At 39.6% G+C, this 21,179-nt stretch overlaps 1 protein-coding gene across 2 annotated transcripts in view; it reads right to left on the reverse strand.

The window, feature by feature from the left end:
* Nucleotides 1-21,179, reverse strand: part of RAVER2 (ribonucleoprotein, PTB binding 2) — an 82,940-nt gene that overhangs the window by 43,604 nt on the left and 18,157 nt on the right. For both annotated transcript variants that reach the window (XM_036447422.2, XM_036447423.2), the window contains exons 2-5: nucleotides 14,047-14,113; nucleotides 8,773-9,242; nucleotides 4,853-5,044; nucleotides 2,223-2,349 (exon numbers count right to left, since the gene is read on the reverse strand). In XM_036447422.2, the coding sequence (XP_036303315.1) occupies nucleotides 2,223-2,349; nucleotides 4,853-5,044; nucleotides 8,773-9,242; nucleotides 14,047-14,113 (856 nt within the window). The remainder of the gene's footprint in view (nucleotides 1-2,222; nucleotides 2,350-4,852; nucleotides 5,045-8,772; nucleotides 9,243-14,046; nucleotides 14,114-21,179) is intronic.

A 21,179-nucleotide genomic window follows, 5' to 3' on the forward strand; every position in this document is an offset into this window, starting at 1 on the left:
GTCAAACCAGGGAATAGACTGCCTTGGGAAATAGTGAGCTTCTTAGGCTTCAATTAGCCAAGACATAACAAGGATATCTCTATACCATTAAAATTGCAGAAGACTGCATAATATTGTAGATGGAGCCAGAAAACCTCTAAAGCTGCTGCTTACACATATATAGTTGATGAGAATATGAAGTACTGAACACGAATATCTATACTAATAAAAAGGAATACGTTAATTAGGCCGGGAGACCTTCTGGATGTCCTTCTGGACAAAGCCACGGTGGCGGGGCAGAGGCAGAGGCAGTTAGGGACGACCAGGCCAGGAGGGGAGGGCAGTTGGAGGTTATCAGGCCAGTGGGGGGTGCAGCTCGAAGCGATCAGGCCAGCAGGGGAGCAGTTGGGGGCAAGCAGGCTGGTGTGATCAGGCTAGAATGGTGGTACAATTGGGGGTGATCAGGCCGGCAGGCAGAGTGGTTAGGGGTGATCAGGCAGGCAGGCAGGTAGGTAAGCGGTTAGGAGCCAGCGGTCCGGATTGCAAAAGCACGACTGACTGCTGGTTTAGGCGAAATCCCACAGGGGGGAGTCCTCCGAGGGGTCCCAGATTGGAGAGGGTGCAGGCTGGGCCGAGGGACCACTAGTTTTTGTATAATGAAGAATAACTGGTCCTCACGCCTGGTTCTTGAGAGAAAAATTCAATCTTTGGAATGTTCCCAGTGACAAGATTATCTGTGTTATGCTAATGAGGTGACTCTAGGTGGGCGTCAAATAGTTTCAGAATAGGGGCTGGTCATACCAAAGACCAACCAGTGATGAGAGGTCTGGGTCTTTACTCATGTGATATCAGCCAGACCTCCTGACCTCCAGAGAGGATTGAGTTCAATAAGAAGGCCAAATATCATACCTACAAATGAGACCCCAATAAAAACCCTGGACATCAGACTTAGTTCAATAGAGATCCCTGGTTGGTGAACAGACTGAAGTGCTAGGGGAGTAATGTGCCCTGATTCCATGAAAGCTGTATTCAAGACCTTCCCAGTCCTAGTCCTAGGTATTCTCTTCATCTGGCTGTTCCTGAGTTGCATCCTTGATAACAAAACTGTAATCATAAGTTCTGTGAGTTGTTCTAGCAATTTATCAAACCTGAGGGGTCATAGGAACACCCAAATATGTAGTCACTTGGTCAGAAGTGCAGAGCCTGGGGACCCCCTGAAGTTGTGGCTGGAATATGAAATTTCAGACAGATGTTTTGGGGATAAAGCCCTTAACTTACAGGGTTTAGGTGAACTCTGGGTAGTCAGTGCTAGAAATGAATTGCAGTCCACTAGTTGGTGTAAGACCAGTGAAGGGTTAAAACTGAATAAACATATTTACTCTAAATATTTTACTCTAAAAATTAGTGTTGAATATAGGAATTTACTCCCTCAAACTGCTCAAATACACATTTGTGTATGTAGTTGTTCATTTCAGAAGGTAAGCAAACTCTTATCAGAGAAAGAATACTAAATAAGTACTAGTAGATATTCCATGTGTATGATAATGATTTAAGATTTCCATATTGCTTAGAAAATAATGTTTTTTGTCGTTTTCTACAAAATGAAACAGTTTCACAAAAACAAAGCACAAAGAAGAAATAGACCTTTAATACTTCTCAATAAAGTAATTCTGCTAGAAATATTACAAAGAAGAATATCATATCCTTTATTGATATAGTTGATAATAATGTAGTATATTAATATCCGGTCTATAAGTTCATGTCAACTGGGAGCTAAACTAAAGATTTAATCTTTAACATTTGTTAATGGTTAAAAGAAATTAGGAACGCATAAGCAGACTGTATCCACCAAAAAGAGCCAAAACACATTATCACCTAAGATCATTAATTAAAATTCTTTGAAAAGTCCTAGAAAATTAATTATTTCTGGAGTAATTTAAATGTGTTTTTCCATATAAAACAGCACAATTAACTTCGTGCCATCATTCTAGCTTTTTAAAAAATATATATTTTATTGATTTTTTACAGAGAGGAAGGGAGAGAGAGAATTAGAAACATTGATGAGAGAAAGTCATCGATCAGCTGCCTCTTACACACCTCCTACTGGGGATATGCCCGCAACCAAGGTACATGCCCTTGACCAGAATTGAACCCGGGACCCTTCAGTCCCCAAGCCGACGCTCTATCCATTGAGCCAAACCGGTTTCGGCTCATTCTAGCTTTAATCAGCACAAGGTGCTTACCTGGTTTAACAGCTCGCCCGCAGAGCTGGGGTTGGAGAAGAACCTGTAACATGGCAGGATTGTTTAAACTCTTCATAATCTGTACAGGATTTGGCTCTGGGAGTAAGCCCTTCTGATTACAGTGCATCTTCAATGAATACAGAAATAGGAAACATCAGAACAAGGATAAGTAAAAAAGGTGACAGTTTAAAGGCCTTTTTCCAGAAATTCTCATTCATCTGATAAGATTTATTTTGTGATAAGCACAATTTGCTTTGTATTATACATTTGTTGTATACTTTCAACCACAGTTCGTGATTATGTTACACTCTACTACACAGCTCATACTAACATCCTCACGGAATGTCTCAGTTAAATACAAATTAGCTTTAAGAAGACCAACCATTTAGTAAGATAAATCTCTTTACAAGTAGACGGATGCCAAAGAGATCCGAATTTATTTATTTATTTATTTATTTATTTATTTATTTATTTATTTAGAGATCTGAATTTATAACAGGAAGATAACTTGTTGACAAAATATGGATGTTTTGATACCAGAGAAGAGCTTCACTATAATGTTGATCAAAAGTGTAATAATGTGGGTTGCTTTACATAACATTTCTTATAATAAAGGTCTTGATTTCCTTATTTAATCCTCTTATAAGAGAAAAAAAGATGGGATGGCCTTACATATATGTAATTGGGTGGCTTCCTAATAACATGAAATTGTTCTTGGTTTTAAAAGCCAGCCTGATATCTTTATTGGTATTTTGTTACAAAAGGAAAATTGTTAGCCATCAGAAAATAGAGAATGACACTGACAGCTGGAATCCCTCTTTAAACACTTAAAAGCATAACAGATTTTAATTGGCAATATGAAGCAGGGGCAAGTTGTTACAAAAAATAACCAATAAGAAATACTGGGTATGAAAACATGACTGAAAAAAAAAAAAAAAAAAAAAAAAAAAAAAAAAAAAAAAGGCAACCCTCGCTTACTATATACGTGTCATTATTCTAAGTATTTTACATGGATTATATCACTAAGTCTTGCAAAACAATTCTACAGGGTTGGCATTACAAACCCTATTATATAGATGAGGATAACAAAGAAACTCATAAAGCAATATCCTTAACCTCTATCCTGTGCTGTAATAGATAGGTAAACAGGTTAAATAGAATACATGTGACTATAAAACAAAACAGTGACCTGAAAGATCATTCAAAGAATGTTTCCAAAGACATCAGCAAAGATTAAAAAAAGGGGAAAAAATGCAAACAAGTAAGACAAACCATGGGAATGGAAAATGGAAACAAAACAAAAGCAAAAAACACAAGTCAATGAAGAGACTGGAAGTGCCCACCTACATAAAACAGAAATCTCTGAAGGAGACAACAAAGAAGGAAATCTTTGAAAATATAACGGCTGAAAATTTCCCATTATTAAAAAAAATTAAAGATCACAGATGAAAGGAGGTGCACATAGGGTTCCAAATCCTATATAATAAACATGCAGTATGCAAATTGTCCCCTCGACTAGGAGTTTGTCCAGGAGTTCAGCCAGGGGGCAGGGCCTGCCAGGGTAAGGGAGAGAGGCCCAGCCGGCAGCTGGCAGCCACTAGGGACCCTATCAGTGCACGGATTTCATGCACTGAGCCTCTAGTATGATATATAAGAAGAAAACACATCTAGTCACACTTTTTTTATGTAAAACTTAAAAACATTAAAGTCCAAAAAAAACCCCACAATGCTAAAAGCTTTCTGTAACAAAGACATATTTCCAAGAAACAAGAAGTAGATTAGTATCTTCTCTCTCAAAGCAATAGCCCTGGATACAAGAAGGCAACAAATTAATATTTTCAAAGTGCTTCAGGAAAAGAAATTTAAATCTATATTTTTATATCCAGCTGAGTTATTTCTTTCTTAAATATGTGAAAAAATAAGAATATTCACAGCCACACAAATTTTCAAGTTTTATTCTCTGAAAATGAAAACTGAGAAGCAATAAACACAAGGCGATATTGCAAAATGGATGGAAATTAAGGTACGGTGTGCAATATCATCATTAACACATTAAGCACCATGTCAGTCACCGGTGACTGAAATGGAAAGGAAGACAAAACAGACTTGGTGTTTAACATGTTAATTTCAATCTTGCATACAAAAACCAGGTCCATGAAAACAAAACAAAACAAATGTACGGAACAATGACTGACAAAATAAGGAGGAAGAAAAATCAACAACTATCTATGTATATATAAGGAGACAGTTACAATAGAGGTAGCTACAATGTGCTGTGTGAGCACACCGGAAGCACACATCTTCTACTCTTTGTACTCTGGATACTTATGAACACTTTGGGGGGGAAAAAGAGGCACGTTTTACTGAAAATTTGGAGCAGAACAGGAACTCAAATATTTGCTGAATGAATTATATGCCTTAAAAAAAAGTCCTAAGATGAGTACACTTGACAAAACAACTTCTTCTTTTGTAATGACGCGTGGCTTGATTACACAGATTCAATTCACCACTTTTTAAAAAGGAATATCTTTATATAGTAGAAAGATAATAAAGGTCCAATTAGTGGTAGTTTGCATAGATTTAAAAAATGTTGGAATTGTTATTGTGTTAATAAAGAACGACAAACTTACCACGCGCTGAGCTGCTATCAAGGCGGCCAGCGTACTTCGCCCCGGGGCTCCGGGGGCACAGAAGGAAACTTGCACTTTGCTCCCCTTGATGGTCATGCCATCGGCGGCTTGCTGAACCTCCTCAGCGTGCTCCGCAGTGTTATATTCCACCACTGCAAAGCCACCCACGTAACTACCTTCATCCTGTGCAAGCTGACGCAACACATTTTATTAGAAGGGAATTCTATCAGTCAGTTAGAAATCGTTCTTTACAGGATATAACTTTCAAATTCAAGAACAAATGTACCAGAGCATGATACTGGTGAGAAAATGTGTTCTTGAAAAAAAAAAAAATTACTAGTTGATTAGATGCAATACTTCTGGAAGATAGGATAATAAACAAGATTCTGTCATTTCTTTTGAATTCTTTCAATTTCTAATTTATTTTACAAGTCAAAGTCCAAATGATAATATTCCCTATATATTAAGAAATGTATACAACTGATAACTTATAAGAAAACATGAGGACACAATAATATAAACCTCCTTTAAATAAATTCACCAGATACATAAATAATGAAACATACTAAAACAATTACTGAACTACATAGCTATGTAAAATAAAGTTTGTACCACCAAGAGAAGAAAAGTAGGAGGAACCACATTCAACTTTTATATATTTTAGGCAAATCCCAGAAATTTGGTCAAGTATACCAAAACAAATCTTATTTGCAAAAACTATGCCCCAGGTTTATTAAAAGTAACATATGCAACATATAATCTTTACTTCTGAGTGGGCCCTAACTAAGACTCCTAAAATGCAGAACTTAATTTGTTTCCAGTCACCCACCTGTAAGAGTGTAAAGGAAGATACTAAAGTCCTGGATCTGTAAAGACTGGTACAAAGAGCAAAAATAAGAGCAAAATACAACACTAAAAAGTTTATAAGTTTTAAATTTTCTGAATTATCTTCACATTCACAAGAGAAAGTAATCAATGAGCTTTAATTCGGCTGGGTGTGTCTTTGAGAAGACACGTGAACCACACTTTTATGTGGATTTGGCACCTCATAAGTTCATATCGCAATTAAATGGTTTTTAGTTTCTCTTATTTTTGAAGCTTAACTTCTACTTTCTTGCATAGTACACAAAATTTTATTTTTCCTTCATATTCTCCCTTTTTAATTTTTTCCCCCATTGATTTTTAGAGAGTAGAAGGGAGATGGGGGGTGGGGGCAGAAAAGGAGGAGAGAAAGAAAGAGACAGGGAGAGAGGGAGGGAGGAATGGAGGGAGGAAGAGAAAAGGGGAGAGAGAGAGAGAACCATCAATGTGAGAGAGATACAGTGATTGGTTGCCTCCTGAACATACCAAGACCAGGGCCAGGATCATTGCTACAACCCAGGTATGTGCCCTTGACTGGAAATCAAATCCACAACCCATCAGTGCTCAGGCCAACACTAACAACTGAGCAAGCAATACTGGCCAGGGCTCTTCCTTCCTTTTAAAATTGTCCACTTATGTTTTCTTCTCTGTAAAAATGTTTCCTAGTCTCATGGGAGGAAGGGAAAAAAGTCTACCTCTTCCAAACATTTCTCCTACAACCCCATTCCTCTTACTATCCAAACCAGATCTCAAAAATCAGATCTGTAAAAGCCATTAGTCTCTTTGTTTTCTTTTGATTACAAGGTTAAGAGACTGTGTCTTCAAAATAGTTGGTATCAACCTACCACTAAAGGAGCTTGAATTGAACAGATCTACTGATAAAAGCATCATAAAGTTGTTTTTATTAATCTCTTGAAAACTTTAAAAAGTTTTGGACTATTCCTGGTTTATTATGATAACCGTCATGCCTACACAAATTATACCATTTTAAATCTTTCCAAAGACAAAAATCACCCAAGTCCACGACATAGGTAATTTTAGAAGAGAATATTTCAGTTTAATATGAGAGCCACTCAAATGTACAAATGGTCTGACTTGTGATCTGGTTAATTTTCCATTACCTTGAAAGATTTTAACAGACACTAAGTGGTCATGCACAAATATTATAACAAATGTTTTTCTACAAGATGGCAAGCTAGACCAGATAACCTCTCAGGTCACTCTGACTTTGGGATTCGTAACTCAAATGCATTTTGTGATAAATGGCTTTTCCCCTCTCATTTGTATAAAAGGCCTCAACTTAAGCTACAAAGAATTATGTATGGCCACAGGATATTACTATACAATTCTTAGTTTCAAGATTAGTTAATCCATAAGACAACTTTTCATAACTGGTCAGAGATTTAATTAAAATTTTGTCACAAAATTTTATAAAGCTCTTGAGGTGCTTTCTTTGCTATTTATTATATTAGGATTGGGGGATTAGAAATTTAAGTAGGAGGGGTAGTATGAATCATATATTTGTGTGTGTATGTATGTGTGTGTGTATATATACACACACACACACACACACACACACACACACACACGCATTATGTATATACTAGAGGTCCGGTGCACAAAATTCGTGTACAGAAGGGGGGTGTCCCTCAGCCCAGCCTGCACTTTCTCCAATCTGGGACTGCAGTCAGACATCCCTCTCACAATCTGGGACTGCTGGCTCATAACCACTCACCTGCCTGCCTGATAGCCCCCTAACCTTTCCCCTGCTGGCCTGATTGATGTCTAACTGCTCCCCTGCTGGCATGATCATCCCCAACTGCCCTCCCCTACCAGCCCAATCACCCCCAACTGCCTTCCCCTGCAGGGCTGTGGGGTCTGGGAAACTCCAGCTGGATAAGGTGGGGCTGAGGGGACTAAGGTACTTAGGCTAGATGAGGCAGGACTAAGGAGACTGGGGAACTGAAGCTGGATGAGGCAGGACTGAGGGGACTGGGGAACTGAGGCTGGATGAGGCAGGACTGAGGAGACTGGGGAACTGAGGCTGGATGAGGCAGGGTGAGGGGACTGGGGGACTCTGGCTGGATGAGGCGCATGGCGTCTGCTGTCCCCCAGTGGGGCTGAGGGGACTGGACACTGTCATCTTGTGGCTATGGGCGCCACCATTTTGTGAGGGCATGGAAGTCAATTAGCATATTCCCTCTATTGGCTGCAGGCACTGCCATCTTGTGAGGGTGTGGCGGCAATTAGCATATTCCCTCTTTTTTAGATAGGACGCCTTTATGCATATATATGATTATACAATAACAGACTTTAAACTTCCTACTGCAATTATAGAGACTCAACAAATACATGACTAAAGAAAAAGGGGAGGATAAGAAAAGAAGGGAAAAGTTCATCAGCTGCTATCTTACATGTGTGAGGAAAGAAGTTATATATAGCATACATTTTTTTCTATTTAGTCTAACATATTTAATTTTATTATGATAAGGAGCTTGAAAATTTTACCAGTAGTTGTCAGTTTTCAGGATCTTTTCTAAATGGTTCACTTACAATGACCCCATTAAGACAAAATTATATGTTCTCTTAAACCTCATTAAACTTTTCTAGCTTCCATTATATCCCTTTTCATACAAGATTTACAATGATTAGATTACTTGTCAGTTTCTTCTACAAAATTGTGAGATATTGAAAGCATATCTTTCTATTATCTATATTTCTGACATTTTGCAATATAATGTCTGGCATAGAGAAGGTGATAAATAACATTTGGATGGAGGAATGAATCAATGGATGAATGGTGTAATGAACGGATGACATGAGGTGAGTAAGTGATGGATTTGCTAATACATACTTAGCTATATAACAGTAGTTTGCCCATCAACCAAAGGAATTGATTTAAGATTTACCATGACATTAAAATCTTCATTATAGACTAAAGTAGAATTAGATTATCCATTGTGATATTCACATAGGTATAATAAATTTGTGAGTGCATGCAGAGTGGATACAAAACAGATACTTAAAAACATTTCTAATGTCATCTTAAGGCTACATACCTGGCAAAACACAGGTTTATGGGTACCGGAGAAAAATTGCAACAGCTCCTCGGAATCTCTGTAGTCAGGAGGGAGTTTATCTATACAAAGGCACTTAGAATGAATGAGCTCTGCAGCCAATAGATTAACATCCATCCATTGTGCAAAGAGAGCTGATGCCCCCAACTGTTTGCCCAATAGCTCCAATCTAGCCTTTGCAGCAAAGTCCTTTTTCATGTATTCCACAAATCCATAGCCTTTGGAATGGCCAGTGACTTCACTGTAGACCAGAAAACACCTCTCAATGTTTCCATACGCGCGAACAAGTTCTTCAAACTCTTCTAATGTAAAAGAAGTGGGCAAGTTGGTGATACACAGCAAAGCATCTGTTGGCTGGAGCTGGACTATCAGGTCTTTTCCTCGAAAAGAATATTGATGAAACATCCGAATTGCATTCTGGGCTTGTTCCCCATTCAATAAGGTAACAAATGCTGGAAGATAAAATAAATGAGTTTTCTAAGCTTGTGTTTTCAAACTTTTGTGACTATGACTAACAGTAAGAAATACATTTTATGCTTGTGACTCAGTAAACATATACATATATATTTCTAAAACAAAAGTATCAGGAGGTAATATTATGATCATATGCAAAGCACTCAGACATTTTCTATTTTATTGTATTTTTTAATGCTGACACCCCCATTAAATTAATGCTAATATCATAACCAGCAACTCAAGTAAAAAATATGATGCATCCTCCTACAAAAATCCCCTTTCAGAGACTTCAATCACTCTACTATTAAGGATTTTTGAAGTTATCCAACAGCTCGCTGGTACTTGGTTCATGTTTTTAGCCTTCTTCTGGCTCTCTTTTTCATTTAGAGAGTTCTTATCTCTATGAATTCAGATTCAGTAATCTTTTCTTCTGCAACATCTTTTCTGTTGTTAATCCCACCTACTGTGTGTGTGTGTGTGTGTGTGTGTGTGTGTATGTGTGTGTGTGTGTGTGTGTGTGTGTGTGTATATATATATATTTTTTTTTTTTTTTTCCCTTAAACTCCAACATTATAGTTTTCATCTCTAGGAATCTGACTTGGTATTTTTCAATGTTTTCCATATCTCCACTAAATATATTCAATCTTTACTATAATTTCTTGTACAGGTAGAACATTGTTATAAAAACTGTTTTCCATTTTCATTAACTCTTTTGTTTAAATTCTATCATTTTGATTGATTTTTGTCCTTATTCTGGGTTGTATTTTTCTGCTCATTTGCTATGATTGGTAACTTTTTATTTCATGCCAGACACTATAAAGGTTACTTAGTTGGGTGCTGGATGTTTTTGCCTTTTTATAAATATTCTTAAGTTTTGTTCTAGGGGTGACTGAGTTACTAGGAAATAGTTTGATCTTTTCAGATCTCACTTTTAAATTTTATTAGGTAAGATTAGAGTTGATTTTCTTGACTCTTGAGACAGGACCCTTCTGAAAATTCCTCCTGATGCACCTTGAATTATGAGGATGGGAACAGCAGTATTCCTGGCCCTGTGTGAGCTGTGAAGACTGTTACCACTAATCTCTTTGTCAATACTTAGTAACAATGGAATTGTACATAACATATGGCCCAGTAATTTACTTGTGGAGAAATAGTTGCAATGTATATTAGAAGACAAAAATAAGGATTTTCATTGCAGCATTATTTGAAATACTGGAAAGTTAAAGCTTCTAAATGCCTACCAGTAATGAATAGATTGATCAATGGTGATAAATTCACAAGACAGAATAATATATAGTAGTTTAAATGAATGAACTAGAACTATATGTATCAACATAGAAAGATCTGAAACCAAGGTTGAGGTTTTGATTTTTGTTTTTTGTTTTTTTTAAAAGCAAGTAACTAAATGAAACATATATAAAACCATTTATGTGAAGTTTTTAAAAACATCAAGAACAACACTATTAATTATTCATATTATAAAATTACAGGTATTAGTCGCAGTATTATGGTAACAAATAGCTCCACAATCTCAATGGCTTAACAAAATGAAAGGGATTTTGTTGTTGTTGCTGTTGCGTATCCCACCCTGGAAGGAAGGAGGGTTTGCTCCTCACTGTTACCCTGGGAGCTGAGCTGGAAGAAGTGCTGCAATCTTCCTCAGCCTCTTCCAGGGAGAGGGCGAGCAGTGAAGCACAGGCTGGCTCTAAAACCTTCCACCCAGAAGGGATATGTGCATTTCCATACGCACTCATTCACCCAGAAGCAAATCTCATGTCCACTTGAGCCAGAGAACTATCTCACCTCATGCCAGAAGAAAAAGAGTAAGGATCTGTGAACAGCTCTCATGACTGCCACAATATGACAGCCAGGTGTAGAAAGTATGTACCGAATTCATAAATGCTTCTCCCCCAGGGAAGAAGGGAGGGAAAGAATGGAATCAGAGAAAAGGAGACACTGGATTTCATTTTTATCTATAATATTCCTATTTTCAAATTTTTAAAGCCAGGGGAAAAAACACAGAATTCTGACCATACTACCAGAGATTTTTATTCAATAGATCTACATTAGTGTTCTAATGTAGAACGCTATATATATATATACAATATATATATATGTATATGGAATATTCATTATAACACTAAAACCTATAACATAAGCCCTAGCTGGTTTTGCTCAATGGATAGAGCATTGGCCTGCAGACTTTAGGGTCCGAGGTTTGAGTCCAGTCAAGGGCACATGCCTGGATTGCAGGCTCGATCCCCAGTAGGAGCATACAGGAGACAGCTGATCAATGACTCTCACTCATCATTGATATTTCTCTCTCTCTCCCTCTCCCTTCCTCTCTGAAATCAATAAAAATATATTAAAACAAACAAAAAACCGCTGGGACCGGTTTGGCTCAGCTGGGACAGGTTTGGCTCAATGAATAGAGCGTCGGCTTGGGGACTGAAGGGACCCAGGTTCGATTCTGGTCAAGGGCATGTACCTTGGTTGCGGGCATGTCCCCGGTGGGGGGTGTGCAAGAGGCAGCTGATTGATGACTCTCTCTCATCGATGTTTCTAACTCTCTATCTCTCTCCCTTCCTCTCTGTACAAAATCAATAAAATATATTTTTTAAAAAAAACCAAAAAAAAACAAAAAAAACCTATAACATGAGGAAGATCCAAGATGGCTACACAGGTAAACACCTAACCGCAGCCGCACACAACAATTTCAATAAAATACAACTAAAATATAAAATGGACATTGCCCAGAGCTACAGGAAGTCGACTGACTGAAAATTCTACAAGAAGGAAAGAGAAAACCAGAAGGAAAATCAGAGGAGCTGTAAAAGCCTAAGGTACGGAGACATGCTGCGCGCGCGCAGAGAGGACGGAGCTGGAGAGGAGGGGGAGGCTGAGTACCTGGCTGGCTTTACCTAGCAGGAAGGAAATAAAAGTCCTGGACTGGGCTGAACCCCAGACCCGACAGGGCTGAACCCCAGTTCTAGGCCAGACCCTGGGAACCCAGGCTCAAACAGAGGGAGACGGGGCTGGGAGGCAGAATCCCAAGGGAGCGGCAAAAGGCAGAGCCCCCGGAGTCACGAACATTGCACGCAGGGAAAGGTCTGTTGACTCTGATGCTAGACTGCCCTAGCGGGAAGGAGACAAAAGCTTCAGACTGGGAAGAATGCGATGAGGAGCAGGAGCCGCTGCTGGGCATCAGCAAGCCGGGCGCTGGCAAGGAGCTGGCCGACAGGGCCCCCAGCGGGGAGGTGCCACTGGGCCCACGGAGCCGAGGCCGGGGGCTGCTTCCTGGGCGGCGCTGACCCCGGCAACAGGCTGAAGCCATGCAGGAAGCAGTGGAGAACAAAGGGGTGCCGCAGGCCAGCCTGCTGAGCTTCTAGGACGAGGAGGAAGAAACCGAAGAAGTTTTCAATGTGAAGAAATCAAGTTATAGCAAAAGACAGTAAAATTACTTAAGAAAGAATACAAAGAAGATCTTGAAAAATCGAAGAATAAGACAGAACTCAACTCAGCAGCCAACATTGCAACATAAATGCGTTAAAAAAAAAAAAAAAGACAGAATGTTGGAGCGGCGGTGGCCAGGCCCAGAGTGGCCAGGACCAAGGCAGTGGCAGCCGGGCCCGGAGCAGCAGCAGCCGGGCCCGGAGCAGCCAGGCCTGGGGCAGTGACAACCAGGCCTGGGGTGGAGGCGGCCAAGCTCAGGGCGGCCAGGCCCGAAGCAGCCAGACCCGGAGCAGCCAGGTCAGAAGCAGCCAGGCCGGGAGCGGCAGGGCCCGAAGCGGCTGGGCCCGGAGCAGCCAGGCCCAGAGAAGCCGGGTCAGGAGCAGCCAGGTCTGGAGCAGCAGCAGCCAGGCTCGGAGCGGCAGCATCTGGGCCCCAAGCAGCAGCGGCCAGACCCGGAGCTGCTGGTTGTGGAGCAGACCGGAGCAACAGAGGCCAGGTCCCAGAGCAACAGCGGCCAGGCCCAGAGCAGCCGGGCCCGGAACAGCTTGCTCCTCGCCTGCCCATGCTCCAGGGCTGCTTCTCAGACATGGCTGGAAACTTTTGGGGGAACTTGAGGGTCTGCTGAATCAAGTGATGAAGGCTTAGATCTGGATGTGTTGAGTTATTGTAGCACTGGGGTATTGATCTGTGAGTGCCGTGTGTGGGGTCTGGATGAGGTTGGTTGATCTACTTGGAAGTGTCTTTTGTGTGAAGTGTATCCTTGGGCATGTGGAGGTATTATTGATTTGAGAAAATGCTAAGTAATTGATTTACTACCTGAAAATTTAAAGTTCTGAAAATTTAAGGTCTCTTGCCAAAAAGAGGTTTTAAAGCTAACACCTTAATTTTAATGGAGAAAGGGGAGGACAATTCTTGGGGAAAAGGGGAGTGGTGGATGCGGGAAGAGACTGAACATAAACTGTGCACCTATGGATGAGGACAATGGGGGGTGGGGAAAGGGCAGAGGGTGGGGTGGGAACCTGGTGGAGGGGGTAAGAAATGAGGAACCTTTGTAATAATATGAACAATAAAGATTGATTTAAAAAACAAAACAAAAACCTATAACATTAGAACAGTCATCATAAAAAGTCATAAGGTTCCAGTAACTCCATATTAATTTATGTGATTAAAATTTAGGATACTAATATTATCTTCAGAAAAATATATTTTAATTGTAACATTTATATGACTTAATGCTTAAGAATTTCAGTGATTAACTTAAAAATGAAAAGACATTACACATTTTTATTTTACGAGGACTATAAGTATGATCAAAACAAAATTAGATGCTTAGAAGTGAAATCTTACCTGTTCGCTTATTTCTGTCCACATAACAGTACTTTAACTCATAGTCTTGTAATAAATCGTGAACTTCCTAAAAGTGACAAAACATGAATTCAATTAATTCACAAATGCAGTTAGTAGATAATCCAGCTGATTAGCCAACCACCATTACCACTACCCTCTCCCATGTAAAACATCTTCCATGGATCTCTATTCCTTATTTAAATTAAAGGCTCATCAAACACAGCCTTTACCATCAATTTACCTCTCCAAATATTACCCCAAAACACCCTCCCACCTACACACCACTTCCATGTTCCTACTCAAAAGACTGTTCACTGCCTCATGAGGACACCATGCACAGTCCTTACTCTGAATGTCTGTTTATGCTGATACCTTTGACCTAAGATGGGGCAAACATCGCACTAAATATCTCAACCTTTACTGAAATGTATCCTTTGAAATCCCATCTCAAATGTTCTTCCAAGCACCTTTTCCCAATTCTTTTCCACAAAACATGACCTCTCCCAAATCTAAACTAACATTGGTCATACTTTATTTGTGCCTGTCTCTCTTATAGAAAAAAGACTAAACATTTTGATTTCTATACTACATGCTAAATATTTAACAAGTAATAAACATGTAGATACTTGTAATCCCCGCATGGAAAATAAATAAATGTAGACTGCAAACCTAACTTTCAGATCCCTGGGTATGAAAACAAGGAAGGAAATTCATAGCATTCTAGGCCTAGTGAAAGAAACAAGAAAAACGTCAAGTACACAGCCTAACTTTACACTTAAAGGAACTTGAAAAAGAACAACAAGCAAAGTACAAAGAGAAAAGGAAGGAAATAATAATGATCAGAGCAGAAATAAACAAAATGAAGTCTTAAAAAAATACAAAAGATCAATGAAACCAAGAGCTGGTTCTTTGAAAAAATAAAAAAGGCTGACAAACCTTTAACCAGACCCATCAAGAAACACAGAGGACCCAATTAATAAAGTCAGAAATGAAAGAGGAGAAGTAACAACTGGCACCAAAGAAAAACAAAGGATTGTAAGAACATATTACAAACAACTATGTGCCAAAATATTGGACAGTCTGGAATAAATGGATAAATTCACAGAAACATACGACTGCCAAAACCAAATCAAGAAGAAACAGAAAATCTGAATAGACGGATTACAACTAATGAAATTGAAGCAGTAATAAAATAAAATAAAATATTGTATAATAACCTCCCAGCAAGCTCAAATCCTGTACTGAATGGTTTCATGGGTGAATTGTACCAAACATACAAAGAAGAATTAACACCTATCTTTCTCAAACTATTCTAAACAGTTTGAGGATAGAAGACTTCTAAGCTCATTTTATGTATTGATGTTTCTCTCAGTATTTTCCTGATTATAAAACCAGGTGAAAAAAGAAATTTATAGCCCAGTATCCCTGGTGACCATAGGTGCAAAAATCCTCAACAAAGCATGAGTGAACAGAGTCCAACAATACTACATTAAACAGTTCATACACCACAATCAAGTGGGATCTATTCCTGGGATGCAAGGTTGGTACAATACCCCCAAATCAATTAACATTACATACCACATTAACAAAATGAAAGATAAAAAAAATATGATCATGTCAACAGATGCAGAAAAAAAATCATTTGGTGGGGAGGGGACGGGGGAGGAGGAGGAGGAGGAGGAGGAGGAGGAGGAGGAGGAGGAGGAGGAAGAAGAAGAAGGAGGAGGAGGAGGAGGAGGAAGAAGAAGGAGGAGGAGAAGAAGAAAAAGAAGAAGGAGGAGAAGAAAAAGCAGCAGCAGCAGCAAAACTGTCAATATTTCAATATTTGCAAGATTCCAACAAAAAACTACTAGATCTGCTGAAACCAGTTTGGCTCAGTGTATAGAGCGTCGGCCTGCAGACTGAAAGGTCCCAGGTTCGATTCTGGTCAAGGGCATGTATCTTGGTTGCAGGCACATCCCCAGTAGGGGGTGTGCAGGAGGCAGCTAATCAATGTTTCTCTCTCATCGATGTTTCTAACTCTCTACCCCTTTCCCTTCCTCTCTGTTAAAAAAAAAAAATCAATAAAATATATATATTTAAAAACAAAAAACTACTGAATCTGATAAATTAATTCAGTAATCTAGCAGGGCATAAAATCAATATTAAGAAAGCAGTTATATTTCTGTACACTAACAATGAACTATTCAAAAAGGAAACAAAAAACAATTATCTCAATTACAATTGCATTAAAATAAAATAAAATACCTTGGAATATATTTAAACAAGGAGATAAAAAAACACACTGTATTGGAAAAACTATAAAATACTAAATAAGGAAACTGAAAGGGATACAAATAAATGAAAGCATATACCATGTTCACATACAGGAAGAATTAACATAGTTAAAATGTCCATACTTGCCAAATCTTTACATTCAATGCAATTCCTAGCAAAATACCAATGGTGTTATTTCACAAAACTAGAACAAATAATCTAAAAATTTATATGGAACCACAGAAGACCACAAATAGCCTCAGGATATTCATTGCAGCACATCTGCCAGTGGCTGGAGGGAAGCCTGGGTCCCAGGCGCCAGAGGGAAGCCGGTGCTGGCAACTGAAGGAAGGAAGGCCTACTCTTGCACAAATTTCATGCATCGAGCCTCTAGAATCATAAATAAGTATGGATGGGGCCAGATGGTTCTTGAAATTTCAGGGGACCACTCTGTAAAGTACATGATTGTCCAACCACTATGCTGTACATCTGAAACTGACACAGAACAATCCTATCTAATAAAGAGGGAACAGGCTAATTGACCCTCACGCCTCGCAAAGATGGCGGCACCCATAGCCAATAAGGAGGGAATATGTTAATTGATGCCCCGCCCCCAAAGATGGCAGCGCCCACAGCCACAAAATGGTAGCGCCCAGTCCCCTCAGCCCCACCAGGGTGGCAGGCATGTAGCAAGGCCGTTCCAGGTGCCTGCCTTTGGAGTCCCTCAGGCCCCTCAGCCCCCCAGCTGTCCAGGGCCAGCCCGAGGCTCAGGTAACCAGGGCCGGCTGAGGCTTGCGCTGCCCGCAGTGGTAACAGCAGAGGTGATTGCCAGGTTGCCTCCCACCCCTGAGGGCTCCAGGACTATGAGAGGGGGCAGGCTGGGCTGAGGGACACCTCCCACCCCCTCCAGTGCATGAATTTTCATGCATCTGGCCTCTTAGTGAATAGAAACTATAATTTTAAAATAACATATTCTTCACTAAGAAAAGATAACTCAATAGCACAACATATACATCTTGCCAATTGGCTAATTCAATATTTTATGGGGACAGTGACATGGTTTTGTTTGAAGGGATCCAGTGTATGCTTTCAGTTGCACAGACTCTAATCTCTCATTTCACTAGTTAACAGCTGTCAAATGCCAGATAAAGAAAACATGATAGGCTCTTCACATCATCAAGTATCAGTAAACAAATGACACGCTGTGTTCCTAATTCAGCTGACAGATTTACCTGAGAGATCTCAAGTATTTAAAGACGCATTTCACAACTTAGAAGTTTTATTTTTAAAATACCTATGTTTCAATTCATGGCTTTTAAATGACTCAGATGTGGGATGTTGATTGTGCCAACTTGGAAACCTTACAAAGCCTCCTGCAAAAAAATTAAAATGGTTATTTTTCTCCGTGCTCTGATTATTTTGACCCAGGCAAAAGTGGGTCACACCTCAATTTGATCCCCGGAAAGGTAGCCAAAAGAAAAACTTAAAACCTGAAAGAGAGTCCTAACAACCATTTGCCAACATTCTATCATGCTCCACAACACAAAGCCAAAAGGACTAAAATTATTATCTCCCTCTACTAATCCAGCTTTATGACATTTCTATTAACTTGCAAGCAAATTTTAAGGAACAAAGCAGCACCTGTAATGAAAATGCTTTGCCCTCTGACCGGCAATATCACTTACAAATATCTTACTACTGTTAGGTGAACTCGCCAAAATTGAAAGTATTTGATGGCTTTAGTAACCTATTTCCAGACCAGATTCACTATCATTCCTGGAATTAAATGTGAAATTCTGCACATATGAAAAGTCTCCTGGGCAGAGGACCAATAGCTTTCAAAGCAGTTAGTCAATGGCTCCCAAAAGCTAAACAACTAATGTTCCAGTTGGTCTGGACTTCTTCCTGAATGAGACCAGCCATAGTTTTAAACCTGAATCAGTGTCTTCTAGGCCCTTCCAGAACTACTTTCATGAAAGCATTATTTTTTTCTTTGTGAGAAAGGGTTTCATAGATTAAAACGCTCTACTCTTAAATTCCATTTTTATGGAATTAAAAAACAAAACAAAAAAAACCAAGAATCTTTGTTGGTTTGCTTCAAGTTTTGTGGGATTTTGTAATATGAGAAGATGATCTGTTACAGATATTAAGTTATAAGGCATAATAATGAAATAAACACCCTGGAACTCACCACCAAACTTAACGATTAGAACATTAGCAACACTGTTCCGACGACTTCTGCACTGTTTTGTAGTCCGCTCTGCCACTTTCACCCAGGTAAGGATGGGGTCCCTCCTGTAGCTATGTATCCCCAAACAGTTTAGTGTTTGACTTGTTTCTCAGCTTTATAAAAATGGTATTATGCTAGTCTTAATCTTTTGTGCCTTGCTTTTTATACTCAATACTGGAGGTCTGTTGCAAGATATTCGTGAAAGAATAGGCCTTCCTTCCCCTGGCTTCACTCCCAGCCACCTGGAAGCCAACAAGTCCCCACTCCCGCGTGCCCCTTCCCTCCTCCCCCCTCCGCCCTTGGAAGCCAGCAAGTCCTTGCTTCTGTCCAGAGCACTGCTCCTGTAGCTCCTTCTGCCATCCCCTCTCCCCCTCACTGCAGGTGTCCCACCCCGCCAGGCCGCTCTGTCTCTGCATATGCAAATGAACCCACCAACTTTGTTGGGTTAATTTGCAAATTCACTCGGATTGGCTGTGGGCACAGCAGAGGTATGGCCAATTTACATGTTTGTCTATTATTAGGTAAGATTATGTTTTGAAAATTCACTCATATTACACATGAGAGTTCATTTATTCACTACTGCTTGCTATCCCATTTTGTAACTATAGTATGATTTATGTTTCCATTTTTCTATCAATGAATATTTGATTTGTTTCTAGTTTATTATTTTTGTTTGGCTACTCACATATTTTTTAAAAACTTCTGTCACAATCTTATAAATTTTACATACGTATTTTCTGGTGCACAGAATTTCTGAAGGAATGAAATTCCGGGGCTGTGCACATACAAATTATCATCTTTACAGAAGTGCCAACTTGTTGCTAAAATGGCTGTACTTGTTTACATTCCTATCAACAGTAGAGCCCCACTAATCCAATCCCCACCATGCTTGATGTTATCAGATACTTCAATTTTGTCAATTTCATGGATATAAAATGTTTGCATTTCCTTGATTAATAAGGAAGGGCATGATAAGGAATGGCTATGTCCATTTATTTAATTCAATGCTAATTAAGTTCTGCTGTGAAGGCATTTGATAAAGTTTATATCTACAGTCAGTTTACTCTAAGTAAAGACCTTAGATGATGTGGATGGTACTCACCTAATTTGCTTAAGAACAAAAACTGAGGTTTCCTGGGAAGGAAGAAATCCTGTCTAAGACCTGCCCGAGTTTCTAGCCTCCTGGTATGCCTTAGAGATTTTGGACTTGCAAGCCTTTACAGTCAGTCAGTCGGTCAATCAATTAATCAATATATGTGTGTGTAATACAAATGCATATAAATATTACAGATAAGCTGTTTCTCTGAAGAACTCTGATGCAGCCATCTTTCTATGCTAAGTTACCATTTACTTATTTCCCTCTCACTCCCCCCCCTCTTTTAAAAAGTATATATTTTATTGATTTTTTTACAGAGAGGAAGGGAAAAGAATACTTAGAAACATCAATGAGAGAGAAACATCGATCAGCTGCCTCCTGCATGCCCCCTACTGGGGATGTGCCCGAAACCAAGGTACATGCCCTTGACCAGAATTGAACCTGGGACCTTTCAGTCCGCAGGCTGACGCTCTATCCACTGAGCCAAACCGGTTAGGGCTCCCTCTCCCCTTATGCCTAAGAGATTCAGACTGAGAAACCTGCTTCAGGAAGGAGAATTTAGCATGTTGTCTTAGCCTAATTTGAATTAAGTATGGTAAATAGGAGGGCTTCGGGAACAGGTCTGTTAGCTAGATACCCTGTGTCCCGTTATTTCTGAGCCTTCCAGCAAGGATTTTCCTGTCAGGCATGTTCTTCTCTTCCTCAACTACCAACTCTCACTTCTGAAACCTAAGACTCTATACCCACCTCCTTTCCCCTTTGTCCAAAATTGTCTTAGATGCACAATGTTTGCCGCGCCATCCTTGGGATTTTCATGCCTACGTGAATTCCCCTGCACATACACTGAGTGACCAAATTATTATGATCTCTGAACACATAATAATCTGGCCAATCAGTGTATATCCTATGTAATAAAAGGATAATAAGCAAATTGTCCCCTCGATCAGGAGTTCGACCAGCAGGTAGGCTGGCCAACTGCCCTGCCCCCCCCACCCCCACCCCCCCGGCCAGCCTGGCTGGACCCCACCCATGCACGAATTCATGCACCGGGCCTCTAATGTACACTGAGTGGCCAGATTATTATGCGTTCAGAGATCATAATAATCTGGCCACTCAGTGTATATTAAAAATTTTTATTTTCTCCTGTTAATCTGTTAATTTGATTATTAGCCCAGCTAGAATAACTTAGAAGGTGGGAGAAAATGTATTAATATAATATTTTTTTTAGCACCCACAATATGTCCCCTTTTGGTTTTTCTAAATACTCTAAGTTTGAGGAAGTTCTATTCCTGTGTTTTTATTATGAATAGGGGTTAAATTCTATCAAATATTTTTTCTGCATCTATGGAGATGACTTCAGTCCAGTGATCTCCAAATTCTTATTTCCACCTCCAACTTCTCTCCAAGGCTCCAAACCTGTACGTGCTATTGCTTGCTTGGAATTGCATCTGGAAATTCCAACACCAGATAATACTTTTGGGGGATCCAACAAAGGGCCTAGCATGTAATACTTTTCATGATGTTAGCTGAGTAAATGTAGCGTCAGATTTA

This window comes from Pipistrellus kuhlii, unplaced genomic scaffold (assembly GCF_014108245.1).
Source record: "Pipistrellus kuhlii isolate mPipKuh1 unplaced genomic scaffold, mPipKuh1.p scaffold_m20_p_2, whole genome shotgun sequence".
NCBI lineage: Eukaryota > Metazoa > Chordata > Mammalia > Chiroptera > Vespertilionidae > Pipistrellus > Pipistrellus kuhlii.